The following is an 18,126-nucleotide window of genomic DNA, read 5'->3' as shown; positions in this document are numbered from 1 at the left end:
CGTGTGCGACCTGTGTTTACGCTAGCCAACAGCATGGATGCCCTCAGAGCTGCGCTCGCTTTATCAATTGTCCAAGCGCTTTCTGCTTGTTTGTTTTTGCAAGCGGAATTACTGCTCCTTGCAGAAGACCACAGACAAAGAATGAGGTTAAGAACGGGGGAAGTACTGCCGCCTACAGGTCTGGCATGTCCTTAACAACGTATTTATCCGGGTACGTGTGGACAGAGTTTGTTTTTAAAACGAGGTGGTGTGGATGCAAGTTTTTGGAGGGGCGGATATTCGTTTAAAAAAAAACCCGGCTACGTGTGGACTAGGCCTTAATTTGTTGCTGGTCTAAATATCGATTGAACCGTTTCTGCTCCGGAGCATTCAGACGTGTGTTAACACTACCGAGCAGGAAGGACATAGCAGTGACCTTAAAGAAGAAACTGTTGCTGCCCGCTAAGCAGAAAAGGGTCAAAGGTCATTACCAAGGACAATATTTATTACAGTTGGACATTCCAGTAGTTTTACCGAAAGGTCAGAGGTCATCACTCAGAGAAACGACTCAAAAGTTGCATCTCAGACTCATTTCAAAGAGACAGCTACAAACAACGCAAAGTGGATGAGGATCCGCTGATTGGTCAGTAGGTGTAGGGGCGGAGCTACCTGAAGGTTTTGTGTTTTGATCCTGAGCTAGCTAACACGCCTTAACAGTTTGATATAGCGCCTTCTAGAGTCCTGAAACCCCCCAAGGCGCTTTACAACACAATCAGTCATTCACCCATTCACACACACATTCACACACTGGTGGGGATGAGCTACAATGTAGCCACAGCTGCCCTGGGGCGCACTGACAGAGACGAGGCTGCCGAGCACTGGCGCCACCGGTCCCTCCGACCACCACTAGCAGGCAATGTGGGTTAAGTGTCTTGCCCAAGGACACAACGACAGCGTCAGACTGAGTGGGGCTCGAACCTGCAACCTTCCGATTACGGGGTAAGCACTTAACTCCTGTGCCACCGTCGCCCCAGTTAGGGATGGGTATCGTATTCGCTACTTTTTAAGGCTCCGACCACGGACCGATTGATGTGATTTGAAACGGTGCCTTGTTTCGGTACCGTTTGCCACTTACACACTAGCGTTCAGTCCTGATTTCCTAAGATAAACAGCAGCGCATGCACAAGAGCGCTATGTCGTCAGTCGCTGTGGGAGAGATGTAAGCAGAGCAAGCAGCACGGTAGGAAGAACGCGCTCCAAAGATTGGGTCTACGTCACATAACGCGATGGTTGGCTGGGTGATGCCGATGTCGACGGCGTTCTAAATGAGCGATCATCGTCCTGATCTGCTCTAGCAGGTAAATAAACTGTTTAAGACAACGTTAGCTTTAGACTTTAGTTTCTGTTGCTAGGAGCTAATGGTGCTTTCGCTTTCTCCTCGGCACTCGGAAATTCCAACTTCTGAGCAGGAAAAATCAACTGTTTGAAAATGAATGGCCAAAGGAACGAAGATGCAGTCATTTTAGTTCACGGCTGAGATGTTTGCTTCAGTTTAATTTCCGGTTCATAAAACTACGAGGACCCACCCATCCACAGAGGTGGAAGGAGAGGAATAGGAGTCCATGGAGCTGGTTTTTGTATCATTTACAAACAGGTGTGATTAAAGGTTTACATGTTGAAGAAGTTTGTTCAACAAACAGTTTGTTATTTATCATGATATTCATCAAATATGGTTATATAGTTAGAAAAATATATGTAATTAAATAATTATTAAACACTCAAAAGTATCAAAAATTGGTACCGGTATCAAATTCTAGGTACTGGGATTTAGTACCAAATCAATCTAAAAGCGAAAGGTACTCGTCCCTAGTAACACTTCATCAAAAGTTTCTATGAAAATTAGAAAAACCCAGCAGATCGCATCAAGTCACTGACGTGTGTCAGACTCTACAGCAACCCCTCCTTTGGTCCGGTTCTGTAGTTCTGGTGAGACTCACACCTGTTCAGGCATCAAGGTGAACTAAACCAATAACAGGTGTGTTATAACTAATAAAGCCAGGATATAAATAGCTCTAATGAATTTGAGTAGAAATAAAGTTTTAAGGTGTTGAGGAGATCCGGTTTGGTGGCCTGAGGATCAGGTCTCTGCTTTTTGCAGATGATGTGGTCCTGTTGGCTTCATCAGAACGTGATCTTCAGCTTTCACTGGAGCGGTTCGCAGCCGAGTGTGAAGCGGCTGGGATGAGAATCAGCTCCTCTAAATCTGAGACCATGGTCTTGATTCGGAAAAGGGTAGAATGCCTTCTCCGGGTCGGGGATGAGGTCCTGCCCCAAGTGGAGGAGTTTAAGTATCTCGGGGTCTTGTTCACGAGTGAGGGAAAACTGGAGCGTGAGATGGATAGGTGGATTGGTGCTGCATCTGCAGTGATGTGGGCGTTGTACCGGTCTGTCGTGCTGAAGAGAGAGCTGAGCCAGAAGACGAAGCTCTCCATCTACGTTCCTACCCTCACCTATGGTCACGAGCTTTGGGTAGTGACCGAAAAAACGAGATCACGGATACAAGCGGCCGAAATGAGTTTTCTCCGAAGGGTGGCTGGGCTCTCCCTTAGAGATAGGGTGAGGAGCTCGGACATTCGGGAGGGACTCGGAGTAGAACCGCTGCTCCTCCACATCAAGAGGAGCCAGTTGAGGTGACTCGGGCATCTGGTCAGGATGCCTCCTGGACGCCTCCCTGGTGAGGTTTTCCAGACACGTCCAACCGGGAGGAGACCTAAAGGTAGACCCAGGGCATGTTGGAGGGACTACGTCTCTCACCTGGCCAGGGAACGCCTTGGGATTCCCCCGGAGGAGCTGGCCCAAGTGGCTGGGGAGAGGGAAGTCTGGGCTTCCCTGTTTAGGCTGCTGCCCCGAGACTCGACCCGGATAAGCAGCTGAAATGGATGGAATAAAAAAGTGAACATGAACTTTGATGTGACCCACAGAACTGAGCTTAAGGAGTTTTTTGTGTTCAGCCTGGTTGTTTGTTTCAGTAACAGAGAAAGCATGGGTCCCCACAACTGCAGTAAAACAAATATTTGTGTGTGATTATGTTTGCAGAAGCTGCCACAGACCAGTCATGGTGAACAACGTCATGTAAAAGAGTCGTTTGGTCTGTAACAGAAACCAGACTGTGGCCAAAACTTCTCTAATTAGCAATCAGCACGATCTCATTTCCACACGGCCCCGTTAAAGGCCAGCCTCTAATTTCATTCACTTGGATTTAGATTCCAGATTAAACCATCTTCAGCTTTTCTGTTTCACATTTGAGTTTTTCTTTCTGAATAATCACAGAAGAAAAAAGTCAAAGTTTGTTTTTCCCCCTGAAGGGAGTTTCTCTGTAAGATGCATGGAAACACATGTTTGACTGAAAAGAATATAAACAAGCTGACAGGGCAGAAAACTGGAGGGGAGGTAAACAAAACCCAGAGAGGGGGAAAAAGGGATGGGCGGAGGAGAAAAGAGGCAAACTGATTCTAACAAGAAGGGATGAACGTAAAGGAGGGAAACTGAAGAGAAGACAAACAGTAACAAATCGGATGTCCCTTCATCCATCCATCTTCCTGGAGATGGAATTCCTCATCCTTATTTCTAAGGCTGAGCCCGGACACCGAAGTTCACCAAAGGTGAGGGTTGGAAAACAAATGGACCAGAACACCCAGACCTGCAGAAAACTCACCAGATCCGTGGTCCATCTCATCCTTCCGTCCCTCAGGAAGGACACCAAGATGTGTGTCTTCTTAGCAGACAAGTCTACCCAGAGCCACTTCTAATATTCCAGATAAATTAAGCTAACATGCGTGTTTTTGGTCTGTGGGATTAAAAACTGGAATACCCAGGGGAGAACATGCGATAATGCCTGGATTCAAACCTGCAACCTTCTAGCTGAAGGGGAACAACCACCGATCAGCCCAGATACCAGAGACCCTCTCCCCCACTCCGAAAAGAACAAGCTGCATATTTAAAGAGCAAGTCACCCCCTACCAGAGTATTCCTCCGCTCCCACTTCCTGTTTGAAAAATGCAACAAATGCTGTTGCCTAGCAGACCGAGAGGGCGGAGCCGCTAACAAGTACACACACACACACACACACACACACACACACACACACACACACACACACACACACACAGGCTCACAACGACATTGTGACATCATATGGTACCAGCTAACATTCTAGGGTACCTCTTAGCCAATAGCAATGACAGATTTAAATTCAAATGCAGTGCAGAGTTTTTAACCGGACAACGGCACAACACTGACACTTTTAGGCAGAATATTAAAATTTTTACTGAAATGCACTGAAGTGCTAAACTATTGACTACACGTGTCTGCAGCACGATTAGACACACATTTATATAGTTTATCAGAAAACAAAGTTGATTTGGGGGTGACTTGCTCTTTAAAGAAAAGCTGCTTTTAAAACAAAAACAGGAATAAACCTCTCCCGAGGCAAAGCCCTCCATGTTTCCTTACAGTTTTCATCCTGAGCGATGCACTGCAGCGGGATGCCGAAGAAGGAGGTGTAGGAGTCGTTGTACCAAACAAGCAGCTCCGTTCCTCTGGGGATGTCCATGCATGCTCTGTAGAAGATACAGGACCTGCAACACAAACACAGCCAGCGTGAACAACCGTCCTGCAGCTGTGAGCCGGGACGGATCGACTCTGGGTCGTCTTTAATCTGATAATGGCTTTTATTTCGTATCGGACCCAACCCAAATGATTTATGGGAAATATCTGGTGTCTCTCACTTTCCACAGTTTGAATAATGTTGTTGAATCACAGGCCAGAGAGCTGAAGGGTCACACTGGACCTGAAATAACACCTCCTCCACCCAAAAACATCATTCTAACATGGTGAGCAAACCCCACATTCTCCACCGCACTTGTTTCCAGTCCAGACTATTTTAAAACTTGTTCCCACGTGTTTTTCTCCATCACTAATGGCAGGGTGGCAGACAGAGCAGATCAGAACCGAGAGGTCACAGGTTCAATTCCCACATGACTCCCATTTCCCTCAATTTAGCTTCGAGCCAAAAGAATAATCAGTCATTTCAAAAGCATGAAGAAAACCAATTAGAGCAAAAGAAATCAGGTTGTCCAAGAACAGCAGCTTCATTACATCAAGACAGTTAAATTTAATATTCATTGTTAAGAAAATGGGCTTAAAAATTCCCATAATCTGTTAAATCCTTAAGAATAAAACTTCAAATCCAGACCTGCTGACAAGAGACGCAGTTATTCACAGCTGAAGGTTCAATAAATAATAAATGAGCCAGACTTTTATATCACTTCTCAGAGTCAGAGGGCTCCAAAGCGCTTTACACCACAGTGCATCATTCCCCCATTCACACACTGGTGGTGATGAGCTACGATGTAGCTACAGCTGCTCTGGGGCGCACTGACAGAGGCGAGACTACCGAGCACAGGCGCCACCCGTCCCTCCGACCACCACCAGCAGCAGGTAGGGTGGGTTGTGTCTTGCTCAAGGACACAGCAGCCTTCTCTGCCAGGAGCCGGGATCGATCCTACAACCCTCCTGGACAACCCAATCTACCTCCTGAGCTGCTGCTGCTCTGATAACAGACTTTATGTTGAGTTTATAACTTTAAAGGAAAAAGTTTAAAGTGGTACTTTAATGACATTTCTGAAACATTTGCAGTGATCTGTATTTTTAACGAATGCCTTGTAAGTTTTGTTTCGGTAATTAGAATTGAGCCACATCAGAGGGGAGCGGAACACGGCAGGATCTGGAGCGTGAGCTCCTGACGTCTGGAAAATCTCTCCTCTGATTGGCTAACAGCAACACGACTCTACCAACGACTCTGGTCTGCAACGTTGTTTTATCTCCACAAATAACACAAGCCTGGAGGAGCTCTGCTGTGTGGTGGAGTTGCTAATGCTAACAGTTAGCTTCTGCTAGCCGAGACGTTCTCTGCTGTTTCCTGGATGCTAAACCAGCAACAGGTTCCCCGTCGTGAGTCAAGATGGGTGAGTCGGTGAATGTTGACAGTGTGACGTAGATCTGTCAGGTACGATTAGGGTTCGATTAGGGTTACTATGAAGAAAGAAGGAAACTTTTAAATGCTTTTGAAGAACAGTCTGAACAAGTGAATTCTGGTGTTTTTAACTGAATAAACATTTTTTTCATTGATCAAGTCTCATCTACAGCAAAATTCATAGAATTTCCTTTAATCTTTCACAGTAAGTCTCAGGGTAACCACGTCTGAGAATCTTAAGCTTACACAAAAATTATGATGGATTGAAAAACTTAAAAATGAAGTCATTAACAGGTGTAGTGTTAAGGAGTGGCTACATATGTAACAAATGATCAATCAGATGTGATAATCCCATCTAAATATGAAATATTGACCTGACTGATCTTTGAATGTTTAATCAGAAGATTATAGTTACTTTTACTTATTCAGGCACCATAAACACACTTCGTGTTAATCCAGACAGAGTCAAGTATATATTATTATAAGTTTATTGCCAGACCTAAAGTCCATTTTAAAAGAAAATAACAGACAGATAAAAGAAAAAATACAATAAAACACAAGAAAAGGAAGGATACCAATTAACATTAATACTAACAAGATCCTATATAAAATCACAGGATATAACTGCAACGGGAGCAAGGGACAACAAAACTAACTAGTTGAGATAAATCTACCCAAACATTTTAACCAGTGGATTCTCAGCCTAGACGTATAACGAGAGCAGCTCACAGTGGGATTTGAGAGTTCAACTATAATACTATTGGATATATAGTTTATAAAAATTCAATTATTATAGTATCAGCCGTTGGTAGTCATTTTTTAACATATCGGTATCGGTCCGATAAAAAACAAACAGGCCGATATTATCAACTGATATTTTTTCCATCTTGTCACCATTTGTTTGCCTGTTTCAGAGGGTGAGGGGGTGATGTGTGTTTGTTTAGTCATGTCACAGAGATTGTTATCATCTCAGAAGCGTAAATGTGTGTGTGGTGTGTGCATAATAACATAAATTCAGCTTTAATCATTTTTATTCTATACAAAATCTGCTGATTTTAGAAGCATTAATGTCAGCATATCGATATCGGTTATCGGCCATAACAGGGATCTAAATATCGGGTATTGGACCAAAAATTTCATATCGGTGCATCACTATTCTAAATCTAACCGTTCACTGCCAATGACGACTTAATTTGCATTTTTTACTGTGTGGGTGTCGGAACGAGCCCCCGCACCGTGAGAACAAACATCCCAGCTCTAAAGCCAATCTTCATCCACGTATGTCACACGTCACGTGACCGGGAAGCAGAAAATCCATGTGTTAGGACCATGTTTTGGGCCGCTGCTGTAAAAAAAGAAAACCAGAAAATACCAAAATACGCGAACCAGAAAAGCTACTGCCGATGACAATTCAACAACAGATTATGAAAGAACGGATAACGCTCGAAACGCTGCTTCTTCTTCGAAAGATTCTTCCTGATGTAAGAGGTGACTCATCTTTGTTTTGTTAGTTTTGGCGTTGACGTCATCCTAGCGCGCAACGTTCTGTAATTCTTAAAAAAAAAGCTGTAAAAACGCTGAAAAACTCTGGCAGCGAAGGCTTTACTGACCAGGAAACGGTGGGCAGTGAATGAGTTAAGTATCAGAGAGTTTGTGGAGTCTGAGTTGTAAAATAAATTTGGCTGTATGTCTGTTAAACTAGAGATTTGTTTATAAAACCATGCGACGCAATCTGTTGAGTCTACGATACCCTTTGTGTAGAGGTCCCCGTTCAGATCCAGGGGTCACGATGTCGGGATGGACAAGGACCTACAGATACCAGGAACCCATAGATTAGCTCCGATATGACCCAACTAGTCTTGAGATATCTCCAGGTCACCACAGGAAGCTGGAATGCTTGTTTGCATCTAAAGCGGTTCGTTGGCTCTTAAAAGAGCCGTTGTGTCTGTATCACCCACAGCGTTGCAGAGAGGCTTTGACTTGATGTCAAAAGAGAAGATGGTTTCAAAATGCCTTTTCCCCGATTTGGCCGAATCAGAAGTCACCGAGAAACTGAAATAATCGGGATGTAACTCCTGTTTTATTAAAACACATTGCCTACAAATTTGGCAAATCAGACTTTGACACGTTTGAGGGCTTTACCAAAATATACCTCAGAAGTCACTCCTTCCTTCAGATACAAAGATGTTAACTCTGTGTGAATGAGAATGTTTTACAACTTAAGTGAAGTCAATGTTAAACATGAATAATTATATTAGTACAGATATTGATTAAATCACAGATGATTGAAACATTAGATTTAAACAGCTTCAACACATTTGATTATTTCCACGTAGGAACTTCGAGGAGGTTGACCTTTATTCATAGTGAGGAAGCAGCAGTCTCGCATGAGGCCTTGAGCAAAGATGTTATGGCTTCTTTGGCTAGTAGCAAGAACCGAGGCAGAACTTTCTAGATTTGGAGGCCAGACAGACGGTGTGTTTGTGTCTGCAAATGAAAGGTTACTTTTTGGTCAACTTGTTGGTGAAAACTTGACCACTGTTACGTTCCACTGGTTGTGTTCAGCTCCACATGGAAACGACTAGATATGCACTCAAGTATTGGTGTTTCTCGTTAGGCTCCACCCACATTAATCAGGATTTCTGTAAAACCTGTGCAAGCTTATTTAGTTTAGCTGAGAGACAGACAGATCTAAAATAATCAGCTGGTCACATAAAAAAGACAAACTAAATATTAAAAAATTCAAAAAACAAAACAAAAACCCCACATTGGAGGAATTCTAGTCTTTAGTTGAGTTTCAGTTCAGTTTGAGTTCCTGGCAGCTACAAGAGGGACTAGTGTCACTAAACAAGTTTCACTGAAAAGGAGCTCAAACATGTTTTAAATTCCTGAAGCCGGCAGCTCGACTTATTGCTGTTCGCTGCCAGATGACTGGCATCGCTCCAACATAGAGGAAGTCTGAGCCAGAGCTGCGTATCTTGGACAGTAGAGTTGTTATATTTGTGAAGCTCGCTATTAAACTTGGTGAAACTTTAATTTTAAAAATATGTATTTAAAGAAAGACCAAAATTACTACACACAAGCATTCCCGTACAGAGAATTCATGGAAAAATTCCACAGAGCTTATCTGACGCTCCACAACAAACCTTTTAAAGGCTTAGTGAGTCCAACCAGGGTTAGACAGGCACAACCATTGCTCCTCCTCTGAATGGTAACCACGGTGATGGTTTCTGATCAACTGGTCATGAACAGTATGACTAGTGTGGATCTTACAGAGAAAGTAAAAACAAAAAGTAATCCTTCTTCCAAATCTAAAACCTGAGACTTACCGCCTCTCTTTAATTAAGCAAGAGCATGGTTTAACAACATGTCACATCATCATGTAAAACAAAGAGTCAGCTGACTATCATCTGGTCCAATAAAAAGCTAACCTCGAGTTAAGCTGAAGTCACTGATAGTCAGACAAATAGTATTAAAAGCATGCTTCATAAAGCGCATCCCATCAACCAATCAGGACTTAATAGAAAGTCATCTTGTTCCTTGTTGGACGGGTCTTACAAGTTTTCAGAGACTTGAGGGAACACCTTCAATTTAAACTTTCTAGATTTATGTAAAGACAGACTTCAAACGTGTTGCTAGAAGCGATAGAACTAACATGTTGAGTTCCCGCTTTCCACAAGAAACTGAATTTCTATAGTTGTAAAACGTCGACTCAGAACCCAGTTCTTTGGTGCCTGAGACCAAACATCACGGTAAAGGAGATATTTTTGCCCTCAGACTGGAACTTTAGAAACGAGGCTCTTATCAGGTGAGTATCGACTACTTGTAACAGTAACAACTAGTTCCCATGTGTAAAATTACAAAAATCTATGTATAAAAGCTGTAAATCAGCTAATTATCTTGTCAACACAGGTTAGTTTTAAGGTGGTAAACGGCAATAGAGGTTTGAAAGTTTAGTAGCCAAACAAAGCTGATATTAATTATTGTATTGTTAACCTGCAGCTAAATAAACTGGTGGATATATTTTAACCAAGACTGGTAAAACTTTTAGTGGACAAAGGTTTTTTTTTTTACTTTCACAAAATGTTTTTATCCCTGCTTTGAATCTTGATTTTATGCTTCTATCTGAAACTTGGTTAAATGTTAACGACGCACCGGTTCTCATGGAATCTATACCACCAAACTTCACATCTCTAAACGTGCTTTTGTCCGACAGGAGAGGTGGGGGTGTAGCTGCTACATTTAAAGACTCATTACTATGTAAACAGCTCGTGTGTGGTGATCTAGACTCTTTTGAGTGTCGTTGTTTTGAGTTAAAAGGTACACCTAATATCTTAGGGTTAGTAATCTATAGGCCTCCAGGGTCATGCACTAATTTCCTTGAAAACATCACTGAGCTTCTCTTTGTTATCCCAACATCTTTCATAACCGGTGACTTTGATGTTCACTTTGATGATGTTAATGACAAATCTGCAGAACAACTCTATGAAGTGGTTGAATTATTTGATGTTTAACAACATCTACGTGGACCAAAACACACACTCAAGGGCACACACTAAACTTAATCTTAATTAAAGATGTTGATGTCTCAGACACTATTGTTAAGGATTTGGATCTCTGACCATGTCCGTGCTCTTTTTGATGTCAGTTATTGTTAAATTACTTAAAAGGACCTCAAAATATGAAGTTAGTGTGACAGATAGTTTTTTTTCTGTATTTTCTATATATTTCTTGTTCTGACTGCAGGTCAGTGATTTAGGGTTGGGCATCGAGCATCGACTGGAACCAGTTCCAGCTGTTAGTTTTCCCGGAAGCGATCAAAGTTTTTTTTTCGATTCCTAGAATGCTAGAATGGAAGAGGAATCCGATCTCCGTGAAAAATAAACGTGATCTGCAAATTGTGATCAACGCTTTTCAGAGCTGATCACACCAGCTGTCTGTGTGCAGCACCGAGTCCCCCCTTCCCCCACCCAGATATAAACAAACGCGTCTGCCGAACTTTTACTCCGTAATGTAAACTTTAACTCCTGCAGCGTAGAGGAAACGTGTTAAATACATCAACACGGTGGATTTAATAGAAGCTTTAAAGAACAAACTCTGGACGGTGTGAGGTGAGTTTGTCTCACTGCAGAAATAAAAACACACACGGAGCGTCAGCAGTCAGACGCAGCCGCTCGCCAAATATATAATAATAATAAATCACACACAAAGATGTGAACATTTTACTTTCCTTTCTGAACTGTTTCTGTTGAGTTTTAATGTTTAAAATCTGTTAGCTACGTTTAAGTTTCACTTTCTGTTCTGACTGAATGCTGCTGCAGCATGGAGGTGTAGTTCTCAGTCATCCTGGACGTGATCATCCTGAGAGTTGTAGCTGAAAACAGCTGGACGTTTCGGGAATCGATAGGAACCGGAATCGAAACGAGGAATTGGAATCGGAATCGTTCAAAATCAAACGATGCCCAACCCTAGTGATGTTAAACATTTTATTTTTACGATCAGCTGATTATTTAGCACAGCAATTTAAAAAAATTAAATATTTTAACATCAATGATATTTGAACGGACATTTAACCACGCCCTTCTTAAACTGGTGCGTTTTTACAACTAATATGCTTTAGTTATTCAACCACTATTTTATTTCATGTTGTTTCAGGTGCAGAAAACAGAAATTCAAAAGTTGTTTTCTAAAGATGGCAGAATCCACACCTGGTAGGTTTAAAGCTACATCCTAATCTAGTACAAATACAAATGGTTCCTAAACAGAACCCAATAAGAACACTGTTCTGGGTCTAGTTGTAACCAGTCCAGGAATGTTGGTATGCTGGTAGCCCCCGCTGTAATTTCCTCTTTAAATAATTCGACAGATATTCTCATTATTATTTGGGGCAGCAGTAGCTCAGGTGGTAGAGCGGGTTGCCTCATGATCGGAGGGTCATGGGTCCGATTCCAGCTCCCGCCAGGGGTATCCTGCTGCTGCGTCCTTGGGCAATACACTTCACCCAACTTGCCTGTGTTAGTGGTGGTCAGAGGGGCCGACGGCGCCAAATGGCAGCCTCGCCTCTGTCAGACGTCCCCAGGGCGGCTGTGGCTACAAGTAGCTCACCATCACTAGCAGTGTGTGAATGTGAGAGTGTGTGAAAGCGTCTTTGGGTGTCTAGAAAAGTGCTATATAAGTTCAATGCATTATTATTATTATTATTATTATTAATCTGCTCCAAATTGCTTTTAGATGGGTGAACTGAACACAGTCTGGAAAATGGTGCAGTCTATTTGCTGCCATTAGTCCGTCACAGGAGGAGATTTTAACTGTCATTTAATAGATATAAAGAATAACAATAGATATAGCATCTCTATAAATGATAAAAAACAAAACCCGTTTGCCACATTCGTTTCAACTCCACATCTTTGTGGTAATGTCATTTCCATGCCTTTGCTCTTTCAGTGTCCGACTGGAGGATTGTGATACTTGGAAAAAGCCAGCATGACAAGACAACACTGTGCAACCTCATGAATGCAAGAGAAGAGTTTTCTTTCGCCAAAACAAAAAGAAACTTTCATATATTTCATGGAGTATACAGACAAAATACTTTCACATTAATAAAAACTGGAGATCTGTTTAGTTTCTCCGGGGAGAACATCCGATCAGACATGAAGACGTGGGCATCCAACTGTCCACCTGGACCAAATGTCCTTCTGCTGCTGGTGAATCCGTCAGACTTCACCGAGACACACAGACATAAACTCAGGTTCATCATGAGCTTGTTTGGACAAGACGCTGTTAATTATGCAATAGTCATCACTACCCATAATGCTGAGAAAATTAATTGCTTTGTTAATCAACTTATCGCAGAATGCAGACAAAGGCTTTCCGCAATCAACTTGGGTCAGAGGTGTGACGATAATCTCTGTGGACTGATGAAACAAATAGAAAGCTTAGTGGGAAACAACAGGGGACGATATTTAACGTATACTGGAGAAACGGATCTAAAGGAAGTTCCTGCATCTGTAAACCCGCCCCTGAACCTGGTCCTGTGTGGGAGACACTCGGCCAGAAAAGCTTTAGCAGCTCGTGCCATCCTCGGAAAAAAATATGTTGGTTCACTCAACGACTCGGAGATGAATGTAAGTCAACAAGACGTGTGTGGACATGCGGTGTCCATACAGGAGCTCCAAGCCTTGTACGGAAAACCAACAGAGACGGCAAAGAAGGAATCGTTTAGGTGCATCTCCCGTTGTGAGCCTGATGGTGTCCATGCCTTCATGTTGGTCCTACCTTTGGATTGTCCCACTGAAGAAGACATGAAAGAGCTAGAAACCATCCAGCACATTTTTAGGTCCCGAATCAAGGACTTCACAGTGATTCTTTACACTGTGGAGACAAACAGCAACATTTCTAACGTGCTACAGTCTCTACAGAAAAACCAGGGCACCCAAGAGCTCCTTCAACAATGTGGTGGACGACGTGTTGTCTTCAACATCAACAACAAAGAGAAAGTCTGTGACGTGATAAAGTATGTGAACAAAATGAGACCTGTGGGATCAAATGGCTTCACCAAAGACTTGTTTCCAAAGCCTTCCACGGTAAAACGAAAACCATCTGCAGCTTACGTTGGACTCAAACCACAAAATCAGTCTACAGGACAAAAATTACCATCTCACAACGAAGAGCCTAAAAGCCCAGAGAAGGAAAACAACAAGCTAGCAGAAGGTGTAGCTACATTTGAAATAAATCAGGAGTCCAAATATGAAACTGGAGAACGTCTGATGGCGATGCACCGAAAGCCTCTTCGGATAGTGCTGGTTGGGAAGACTGGTTCAGGGAAAAGCGCCACTGGAAACACTATTCTGGGTAAAAAATGCTTTAGTTCAAAGGTCTGTCTAAACTCAGTGACCAGAGATTGTCAAAAAGAAACAGGAGAGGTCGATGGCCGTCTCGTCGCTGTGGTCGATACCCCAGGTTTGTTCGACACGACTCTGTCCAACGATGAAGTGAAACAGGAGCTGCTGAGATGCATCAGCATGTTGGCTCCTGGACCGCACGTCTTCCTGCTCGTCCTACAGATCGGACGCGTTACTCCAGAGGAAAGAGCATCTGTGGAGCTGATCAAGGATTTCTTTGGCCAGGAGTCTAAAGACTTCATCATTGTTGTCTTCACTAGAGGAGATGAGCTCAGAGATGTGACGTTTGAGACGTACATGACGGAAGGAGGAGACTTTATCAGAAAACTGATAGCTGGATGTGGGGGGAGATACCACGTGCTGAACAACAACGATCCCGATGACCGTTCTCAAGTCAGCGAGCTGATGGGGAAAGTTGATGGAATGGTACGGAAGAATAACGGTGGCTACTACACCTCAGAGATGTTTGAAGAAGCAGAAGCAGCCATTCAGCAGGAAACGGAGAGAATACTGAAGGATGAAGAGATGCAGAAAAAGATGACAGACTTTAAAGAACGACTTGAAGATAAAATGCGATTAAAAAACAGATCGTCAGGGGACTTTGCTACATTTCAACAAAAAGCGGCACAAAGTGCTCAAAGAGTCAGAGAAAAGGAGGAGAACATTAGGAAGGAGGAAGAGAAGATTAGAAGGGAGGAGGAGGAGATGAACAAGAAAAGGGAGGAGCAAGTGCTGCGACGAGAATGGGATTATAAAAGAGATCTCCTACTGAAAAAAATGAGACCTGAAAGTCGATTAATAACGGAGGGTTTATTATTACAAAGCAAAGAAGAAATAAGAAAAGAAAGCGAGATGAGGGAACAGGAGAGGAGGGAATGGTGGGAGAAACAAAACCGGGAAGACGAGAAAAGGCGAGAAGAGGAGCAGAAACGACTTGAAAGGCTCAGAGAAGAATTTGAGCGGGAAAAAATGAGATATGAATTAGAAAAGCAAAAAGAGAAGGAAATCCGGCGAGAACAAGAGGAAAGAGAATGGAAAGAAGCAAAAGAAATGTTTAAAAAGCAACTGGAGGAAATGGAGAGGAAACATTATGAGAAGGCCAGAAAACAAGCTGAACAATGCAACCAGTTCAGACACAAATACACATGTGACGTCACCGCGGAGTTTGAGAAGTTAGGACAAGACATCCAGCATCTGAAGCTGGAGCACCAAAAGGAAAAGGAAGACATCATCAGGAAGCTGAAGAAAGATAAAGTGTGTGACAAAAACTTCAAAAAGATGAGGAAACGACAAGAGGAGGAAATGAAAAAGCTGAAATCATCACTTTGTTTCCATAGCAACGAAGACATCAGGAAGAACATAGAAGAGCTGACGCTGATCCATCAACAGGAAACCAACGAGTGGATTCAGCAGCAGGTGGAGAAAGCCGCAGACAGGAGAATGTGTAGCATCTCCTAACAGCTGCCGTCTCTGAACCCTTCCGGTCACATCGGGTCAGTCAGAACTTTTAGGGCCGGGCTTCGTTCAGAGACGGCTGTCCTGATTCAGAGTTCTGGATCTTTCTTACTAACATTTAAACGTCTTTGCCTCGTTTAGCACAAGTTGAACAAAATCTTTAAATTAGCATTTATTTCCTTTACTTCAAGTATTTAGGCGGCCAGCATTCATGTTTTTATCAGCTGAGACGTCTTTCCAAACTAAAACCCATTCTGAATCGGCGCCACCTCGAGACAACCATCACCTCAAGGTTGGACTACTCCAATGTGATTCTGTTTGGCATTTCAACAGCCACAATATCTCGCCTTCAGCTGATACAAAATGCAACCGCAAGATTTCTGACCAATACTGGCCGTCGGCAGCACATCACTCCAATTTTGGCAAGACTTCACTGGCTTCCTGTGCACTACCGTATACATTTTAAAATTTTATTGTTTGTTTTTAAGGCGCTGAATGGCTTAGCACCACCTTACATATCCGAGTTACTCACTCCTTATGTGCCGGGCAGGACTCTCCGTTCAGGTGACCTACACCTACTACAGATTCCCCGTCAACGCTGCAAAACCCGTGGTGAACGAGCTTTTTCTGTCTGCGCTCCGAAACTCTGGATTGATCTCCCGCTGAATATCAGACTCTCCTCCTCCTTTGGGGTTTTTAAGTCTCACTTAAAGACTTACTTTTATTCCCTTGCTGTTACTGCCTAGCTATTTTATCGATGGTTTATTTACACTGTTCTTTTACCGATTTTATTGACTTCTCTTGGTTGGTTCTTTGTGCCATGCTCTAGTTGTTTTATTATTTTATATTATTCGTTTAACCTTATATGTTTTTACCCCTGTACAGCACTTTGGTCAGCTCACATGCTGTTTTTAAATGTGCGTTATCAAATAAATGGAATGGGGAAATGGAATTGCAGAAAAGGTTAAAGGTCATTTAAATAAAACGGATTGTTTTTGTGCCTTTTTTAACACAATCTGTCAAATTGTATTCAGCTATATCAATATAATATGTCAGAAGTTGTGTTTAATGACATTTATGTTCTTTTGACAGTTTTGAGACTTTTTATGAATCAGCTTACAAACGAGGACACCCCAGATCAGACTGTCTGTGTTTATTTGGAGATGTTTGCATTAAAACATAACTCATTTTGAGATCCACGGAGCACCTTTTGACCACTTTTGGTTTGTACAAAAATGATAATATTAAAGATTTTCATTCCAACAAAGGTTTGTTTAAAGTGCGAAACATGAAGGTCTGGAACAAAAACAAAAAAAAACATACATCACCTGTAAGAGTCAAGCTTCACTGAAGATATGAAGCTTAAAACTGACCAGAAGAGCAGAACGTTAGGCTGTTAATTCCTGCCAAGCAAAGTGTGTGTTTACAGGTACACGACCGGAATCTTAAAATTATTTACCGTAACAACACAAGGAAGTTCTGAGATCTTTAACAGGAAACATTTGGAATGTGTGCGCACACACACACACACACACACACACGTGCGCACCCTGTGGGGTCAGTGCTATGATCTGGGCTTGCTGCAGTTGGTCAGGTCTAGGTTCGGCAACAGGATGTGCTCCAAGAATGAGGTCAGCTGACAACCTGAATATACTAAATCACCAGGTTATTCCATTTTCCCTGCTGGCACGGCCATATTCCAAGACTCAAATTGTGAAAGAGCGGTTCAGGAAGCATGAGACATAATGGACACACATGGATCGGCCACCACAGAGTCCAGACCTTAACCTGGGGGTCGGCAACCCAAAATGTAGAAAGAGCCATATAGAACCAAAAAAACCAAATATGTCTGGAGCTGCAAAAAATTAAAAGCCTTATAATGAAGGTAACACATGCTGTATGTATCTATTTTAGCCTACTATCAAAATGGAATACAAATACATAATGAGCCTTCATGATTAAATGTTTAATTTCCCTGTAGCGCATCCTGTATGACGCACCATGTGACTACTCTGTTGTACGATGCCGCCTCAAGTTTAACTTCATTACAGTATTAATGAATCATGTTTCATTGCTTTGATGAAATTAAAGAAATGCAATAAAGAAATCCAATTTTTGATGTCATTTTTATTTTGAGGATTCGAAAAAACAACAACAAAATGGAACGTGCATAACGTGCCCCTCATCGGGGCAACAAACAGAGTGCAATAAAACGCAGCCTGCATTTATAAAAATAAAACAGCAGCCTTTTGAAAAGGTAAAGTATATAAAATCAAATTAATACAGTTTAAGTTTGATTTCTGTGCAAATGCCAAGCAAGTCAGTGCAAGGGTAAAACGCAGCAGCATCCTCTTCTGTTTTGACAAGCAACCAACGCAGCTATCTTCGGACCTGAGCAACAAAACACAATAATATCCCTAAGTGTCACTCCAAATACATACTGACAAAAATCAGAAATCACTTTATGAAAACAGCCACTTCGTTACTAAATATGTGCCTGTGACAGAATTGTGTACTTACACGTTTAATGTGACTTCTGCTTTTGGACATCACCGGTCAGCTTCTCAACATCGGGCCTGTAAGATGTAACTTTAATCTTGCCGCAGGACTGCAAGCTCTCATCTGTGAGGCGGGTGCCATATTTTGATTTGATGTAGTTCATGTTGTTGTTGGCTGGGATCCTGTTTCCTCAGCGGGAGCAGCCCCGTATGGCGCTTAGCCAACTGTAGCCACAGGTGGGAGGGAGATCTTTGGAGG

At 42.5% G+C, this 18,126-nt stretch overlaps 2 protein-coding genes across 4 annotated transcripts in view; one reads left to right on the top strand and one right to left on the bottom strand.

Moving 5' to 3' along the window:
* prdm6 (PR domain containing 6) overlaps positions 1-18,126 on the bottom strand; it is a 112,339-nt gene that overhangs the window by 36,377 nt on the left and 57,836 nt on the right. For all 3 annotated transcript variants that reach the window (XM_070555624.1, XM_015960312.3, XM_070555625.1), the window contains exon 6: positions 4,492-4,616. In XM_070555624.1, coding sequence (XP_070411725.1) covers positions 4,492-4,616 — 125 coding nt within the window. The remainder of the gene's footprint in view (positions 1-4,491; positions 4,617-18,126) is intronic.
* On the top strand, positions 13,057-15,372 carry LOC107386114 (uncharacterized). Its single transcript, XM_054730373.2, has one exon. The coding sequence runs from the start codon at positions 13,132-13,134 to the stop codon at positions 15,370-15,372; it is 2,241 nt and encodes a 746-aa protein (XP_054586348.2). The 5' UTR covers positions 13,057-13,131.

The sequence above is a fragment of the Nothobranchius furzeri genome, chromosome 10 (genome assembly GCF_043380555.1).
Source record: "Nothobranchius furzeri strain GRZ-AD chromosome 10, NfurGRZ-RIMD1, whole genome shotgun sequence".
Taxonomy (NCBI): Eukaryota; Metazoa; Chordata; class Actinopteri; order Cyprinodontiformes; family Nothobranchiidae; genus Nothobranchius; species Nothobranchius furzeri.
The sequence above is the reverse complement of the archived record's forward strand: the minus strand, read 5'-3'. Positions and strand labels throughout refer to the sequence as shown.